Below are 7017 nucleotides of genomic sequence, written 5' to 3'. Positions count from 1 at the left end.
TTTATATAATTCATTTATTATTATTATTATTATTATTATTATTATTATTATTATTATTATTATTATTATTATTATTATTATTATTATTACCTACTAAATTGTGGGTAACTGAGATATTTAAGTACCATATTATAAAAAAAACAAATAAAAAAGAGAGAAGAAAATCTAGAGCCTTTTCTGCCCAAGAACATGACCCAATCGGCCCCCTCCCCTCCCATTTTTCTTAGACAAAACCTGCTCTTCCTCTTTGCTCCCGTTTCAAGCGCTCTTCCCATCATCTTTATACTTTAATATTTTATTAAAATGTCTTGCCTACCACCATCAAATAAAAAAATTTTATATTTTTTATTTGATAATAATTAAAAAAAGAATTAATAAATAAGATTATAAATCAATAATTGTATTGATAAATAAAATAAAATAAATTAATTTTATTAATAAATAATTATTAATTAATTTGATTATAAAGGCAAGAAAGGAAAAGAGAATGAAAAATGGATAAATAGTAATTTTATCTTTGAGAGGGGTAAAAAGTTTATTTTATTTTATTTTTAAACTGAAAACTTGTTATTATAAGTTAGAGGGACTTTTCTGAAACAAAATTGTAACAAATTGAAATTCATGTCCGAAATAAAACAATCTTTAAAATGAGAGACAGTTGGTACAATTTATTCTAATAATATTATTTTATTTTAATTAAATTTATAAATAACATAATTAATTTTGTATGTATGATTTTTTTATTAATTAAAATTTAATTTGTAACATGGAAAAGTAATAATATAATAATATTAAATTTTAAAATTTTAAATAATATTTTATTAATATATGATATTTTATCCATATTTTACTTTTTAAATAAACAATAAATAATAATTTATAAATTTATTATGATTAAATATTAATTTAATATTAATTTTTAAAAAATAATTTAAAATATATTATTGAGATTAAAAGAACTTTTTAAAACAAAATTAAAATTGATAGATTTTATTTTAATAAATTAAAATTAAATACTTAAAATGAAATAACTACTTAAATTAAGATACAAACGAGACCATACAATCAAGAAAAGTTACCCAATTTTATTAATAATAATTATTACTTAATTTAATTATAAAAATAAAAAAATAAAAGAAATAATTTTATTTTTTTAAACTTAAAAATTAAAGAAATAATAAAAATAAATAAACAAATAAAAGGAAAACAACAACATCACAACCTGCATTAGGTGTCCCCCTTCTTAAAAAAAAATACTCGTAAATTTTAATTTTTTAAAAAGAAAATTATTGTTTAACCTTTAAAAATTTTTAAAATTAAAATTGTATCTGTATTTTCTTAAAAAAATTTTAATCCTTTAATATTTTTATTTTTACTTTGACCCTCAAATTTTTATCTAAATTTCATTCATATTTTTATATTATTTAATTTTAATTTTTTAATATTTTATATTTTTATTTTAATCTCTATATTTTTATCAAGATTTTAATTAGTTTTCTTTTGAATATTTATTTTTAACCTTTCCAAATATAAACTTCTAGTTCACAAATTTTTCCATGCTTGCATACTTACGAGGACTAATATACGTAGCCTTACCCCTGTCGTTATTATTTTTTTTTTAAAGCCTATTTCTGTAACTTAAACAAGTGAGCTCTATGTCATAAATGGAGTTATTTACCGTGATACCAAAGCCACCCTCTCGCTAAGTGATATTAAAATGCAATAGATTCTCTTTCACAAGAACTAATACAAGGAATTATTTGCACCATAATTTAATTTTAATATTTTTTATCTTAATTAATTAATGAGTTTAAGATATTAAATTAAATTATCTAATTAACGTGGCTTGATGTATAACTCAAGCTAATAGAAGACTAACAGTTAATTAATGTACATTAATTAATATAGAGTTGAAAGCAGTTAAATAATTACTTGAATCAGTGGGTAGTTATTTAATTAAAGCAGTGATAGATAATGGAGCATCATCTTCTGTCTCCTAAAATCAAGTTTATAAGAGATAATGATATTGATAGTGGTGCAAAAAAGGTGAATAAGTATCCGAAGATAAAATCACGATTTTTCCTTGAAAAAAATTGTGTAGCAATATCAATATTTATTTTCAAACTTAATTTTACATTTCAGTGCCCATGCAATCTATTTTTCAAGAAATCAATTTATTTCTTAAATTTCTCAAAGTAGAACAAGTTTCTCTCCGCGAAATGCATTCTAGTGAAGTTAGTTAGCCCAAGGGAAAACTCGGTTCTTTGTTTCTGACCAATCATTCCGATTGGAAATTAGATCAGCACAACCACAATCACAATTAAAATCATAAGCGTTCTTGGCATGCTCACAATTCAATTCACACATGCGAAAGATGCCATTCGTGTTTTTGACACCCTTAATTTAGTAAAATAAAATTGTGCGGAAACAACAATATAAAATTTATCGACTTCACAACTCATTTATGGTAAGGCAAGCGAAATTCATGTGACAAAGCGACCATACTGTAGTTCACGCACACTGCAAAGTGACTTAACATATCTAAGGTTTATTATAATTACTACACACGAAGTAAATCATTCATAAGCAACTGCAATCACCTGTTTCCCAATATTGCAGCCTGTGAAGAGCCCAACTAGAGCTGATGGAGCACTCTCGAGGCCTTGTGCTGCGTGTTCCAAATGAACAATTTTCCCTTCTTTCATTAAAGGCAAGACCATTTCCAGATATTTTGAGTATAGGTGATAATAATCATGAACCATGAATCCTTCCATACGAATTCGTTTTACAACGAGTTGCATCAAGTTGTGCACACCTTCAGGCTGCTCAAGGTTGTATTGTGAGATCATTCCACAAACAGAAATTCGCCCATGGACCCTCATGTTGAGCAGCACTGCATCAAGCGTCTTTCCTCCAACATTTTCGAAGTATATATCTATTCCTTCAGGAAAGTACCTGCCGAAAAATGTAGTATTAGCAACAGATTTTAAAACTAAATAACTTGATGTAAAAGAACAATAAGAGAAGTAGTTTGTGTTCTAACTGAATTGATAGTTACTTGCCACTGTCAAATAGGCTGGTAAAACCATTGACACTAAAAAAAATTAAATGAAAAGATAAATTTTTAGCCAGCATTATTCGTGCCAATAAAAGTCACAAAAATCTCTTGTAACTATAGAATAATTAGATGTCTTCATTCAGGCTTTAAATTTGTAAATTTAATCACAAAAACTCTTCAAAGCAAGATCCAGGATTGATTCTTTTTAAATTTCTTTGACTGAGGCTTCATAATTTGGCAAATTTTTGTTACTACCTTTTCAAAGCAGCATCTAAATCCGGCTCTTCCTTATAGTTGAAAGCATCATCAAAACCAAACTTATTCTTCAATAGATCAACCTTATGGTGAGACCGAAAAAAACAAAAAGAAAAAGAAAAGCTAGTTAATAAAGTAGCTGTCCCAATTTGACAGTGCAACATATAGCCTGATGATAATTATTCATGCGATAAACCTTTATTTAAGATACATATAATATAACAATAGGGGGAATCATGAATTTAATTGACAAACTGAATATTAGTGAGAGATGCTCACCTTGTCTTTGCTTCCAGCACTTCCAACAACATAGCAACCTAACAATTTTGCAAACTGGCCAACAAGATGACCTACAGCACCAGAAGCTGCTGAAACGAAGACAAACTCCCCTTTCTTAGGAGAGCATATCTCATAAAAACCACCGTAAGCAGTCAGACCAGGCATACCTAAAAAGTATAAAATCAATAGATGAGCTTTGATCACATGGCAGAAGAAATTCCTCTCTCACTATAAGGCAGGAAATTTTATAGGTAGAGAGCACTCTCTCTCTTCATTGCAGAGCACTCTCTGTCTTCACTTGCAATGAACCTTTAGAGGCTGAGATGGGTGGCAGGGGCATCACCTTCGGACCGGCAAAGGATACATGGATATACAATGCTCTTAGGCAGTTAAAATTACTCCAGAACTTCAACCAGGGAAGATAAATAATACGGCAAGCATTATCACAATAAATGTTCTGCCACAATTTATGGCAAATTCAATGTTGATGATTTATTTATTGGACCTTTTTCTTGTGCATTTATTTGTTCTTCAATATTGATGGTTTATTTATTTGATATCTTATGTCTTCAACAGTTAGCTAAGAAATACATGTTTTTTTTGGTAAATATATGAACTAAAGGCCTTTCCTTAGCTAGGTAGCTAGGCTCCAAGATACATAGTGCACTTCAAAAAGAATTTAGACAGTGACTCTACAATTGATACTTAGTAGCCTTTCAGAAGAGGTATAACACAACTTATCTATGAAGAAATTTTTACTTACTGGATTGGTTATGAACTAATATGTGAACAAGGAAACAAATAAAAAGTAAATCCGACATCTTCCTTTTGTGTAACACCTCACAACAATGTTCCTTCTATGGTGCCACGTAATTCAAGTGGCATTCTAGTTTACTCTTAGTTCTGGAGCAGTCATTCATAAATCACCCTTCTGTATAAATGGTGCATGCATATACATCTATCCACAACCAAGGAAACCTAAACCTTAAACACAGCCTTAAGTGTTTATCAACGCAAGGCTAACCAAATTGACTTGCATGCAGTAAAAGAAAAGCACATTTCTCTCTCTGGCCATCAATGGTATAATGTTATTTTACATACAACCAAAAGCCATTGATTTTGCAAATGGCACATCATTAATGTAGATTCTCATGCAAACCTAGAGATATGGGCATTCAGGTTTAGTCATGCAAATCTAGATAGCAAGATGTGTGATAATAAAAATCATATACCTCTAAAGTGAAGGCTTTGATTAGTTCTGGGCCATTTGAATTCATAATGTTAATAGCAAGAGTGCTGCAGTAAGCATGCCATCTTTGATGTTGCACCTCATACATACTAAGATGGGCAAGCGAAGATTGAATACTGCCCAACTCTCCAGATTATAGTTCAATACAAGAGGCTAAATGGCAAATCTAAGAAGATACAAAGTACCTAGGAACCTCATTATGCATAACATAATTCACTTGCAACTTTAAATACAGCATAAACCTTCATATACTTTTCCCCCAATAGAAAAAGTATCTCACTTTTCCCCCAATAGAAGCATCTCTTCCAATTTTCCCCTTTGCAGTAAAGAGTTTCTACTTAAAAAATTGTAATTTATTTTCTTTCCTTATGCCATTTTATTTAGTTAATTATTTGTGCTTAGTGCCAAGGGAAAAAAGGGCGCCAGTTTAGCACCCACTCCGCCTAGCGCACACAAACAGCAACAACAGTGTAAGGATTTTGGTTCATCCAGAAAACATGTTTCAGATAAACATAAAAGATCACAATTCTGATAGAAAATTTTCATCTGTTGTTGTGTACAGTGAGACTTAACTACAGCTAACTTATGACCATCAAAGTCTCAACTCTAAAAAAATTTCTACATCATTACCCACTACTAATAGCAGTCATTTTTCCTGGCTCACATAAGTTATAGCATGACCTACAGGCTAACTCGATGCATGAAAGTTTTAGTGAAAACAGAAAGCAGAATAAGTTTGCTAATGTTTCTTTTAAAACACATATTATCATACATCAAGGCAACGTCCCCAAACCACATTCATAAAGTTCTAATCACATCAAGGTCCCAGGCATAATAATTTGGTCTGCTAGTGAATAACAGTCAACATTTCCAACCAATCACCAACAACAGTGATCTAAGGTTCAAGAATTAAATGTGATATAAAAAGAGGGAAAGGAATGGGGGTGGAGGGGAGGGGAGGGGAGGGAAGGAAAAGCTTACCAAGAATTCCAAGATAACAAGAAGGGGGCACATCTCTGTCATGAATTTTAAATAGAGTCTCTGTTGCTGTTATGAGACTGTACTCTTCCCATCCAGTCATTCCCCACACTAAGTCATCGTTCTTGAAGTCTGGATGACTTGAATCCACAACTTTGGCCACTCCACGCCCAGTTATAGGCTGCATATGTTGTTTCAAACATCGCAAAGTCACTAGTTGCTATTTTTTTCATGAGAAATAAACTTTGCACCAAAAACATAAATTTTAATTAATAAATTATAAAAATTAAAAAATTATACACACTTCATCACGTCCTTTTCAAAGCTACCCAGCAACATAAACAAACAAGCCCAGTTAATTTGTGAATTGAATTAGGCTTATACTCTTAGGAACTAATAATTCTGCAAGTTACTTCCAAAGCGCTCTAAATTACTTCAAAATATAAATAAAATTGATGAAACTTGTACGAAATTAAACCCTCGGATCAAATTCTCAAAAAGGAAAAGGATAAACAGATAAAACGGAAATGGGTCTGAGTTCACTGACCGAACCAGGGTTGAAGGGTGCGAAATATGAGCCCTGGACCTTTCTCATCCGGATTCTCATGTAGGGATCGCAAGACAAGTAGAGATTCTTGACAAGAACGTGCGAAATATGAGCCCTGGACCTTTCTCATCCGGATTCTCATGTAGGGATCGCAAGACAAGTAGAGATTCTTGACAAGAACCCCCTTTGTATCAGGCGGGACCTTGAGTTTGATGGTAGCAGTGGTGATATACATGTCTGATTCTTGAAGGATACCAGGCACGTAGTCCTTGAAAATCACCTGCTTGTTACTCACTACTTCACCATCATCACTCTCCATTGTTTGGTTCAATAGCTCTGTGTGAACAGAACACAGCAAAGGAAATGTAAACGAAAGGAAAACGAAAGGCTACAGACAAAGAGAGCCTTTACGTCGTATAATAGTGATCTTACGTGGCCAGGAAAACGAAAGGAAAGTGCCTCCCTTTGGCTGTTTGTTCAACCATTGAATACAGTGAATATCCGTTGCTGTTAATTATAATTAATAATTAATAACTAATAATAATTAATTTATATTAAATATTTAATAAATTATATTTAATTATTATTATTATATATATAATATCTAATAAGATTATATATTATATTATTTATTATATTATTAAAATAAAA

General features: G+C 30.7%; 1 protein-coding gene across 2 annotated transcripts; it reads right to left on the bottom strand.

Annotated features, from left to right (window-relative positions):
• Positions 1-2366: 2366 nt before the first annotated feature.
• LOC110649247 (2-alkenal reductase (NADP(+)-dependent)-like) lies at positions 2367-6815 on the bottom strand. 2 transcript variants are annotated; one of them, XM_058153844.1, is made up of 6 exons: positions 6488-6815; positions 6367-6405; positions 5823-6000; positions 3593-3759; positions 3314-3396; positions 2367-2955 (listed from the first exon to the last, which is right to left on the bottom strand). In XM_058153844.1, exons 1-6 carry the CDS (start codon positions 6683-6685, stop codon positions 2577-2579), a joined length of 1044 nt encoding a protein of 347 aa, XP_058009827.1. In that variant the 5' UTR covers positions 6686-6815; the 3' UTR covers positions 2367-2576. The 2 variants fall into 2 exon arrangements, with proteins under 2 accessions (XP_058009827.1, XP_058009828.1); XM_058153845.1 differs by lacking the exon at positions 6367-6405 and having other exon boundaries at positions 6443-6815.
• Positions 6816-7017: the final 202 nt, after the last annotated feature.

The sequence above is a fragment of the Hevea brasiliensis genome, chromosome 9, assembly GCF_030052815.1.
Source record: "Hevea brasiliensis isolate MT/VB/25A 57/8 chromosome 9, ASM3005281v1, whole genome shotgun sequence".
NCBI lineage: Eukaryota > Viridiplantae > Streptophyta > Magnoliopsida > Malpighiales > Euphorbiaceae > Hevea > Hevea brasiliensis.
Note: the sequence above shows the minus strand (reverse complement) of the source record. Positions and strands in the feature narration are given on the sequence as shown.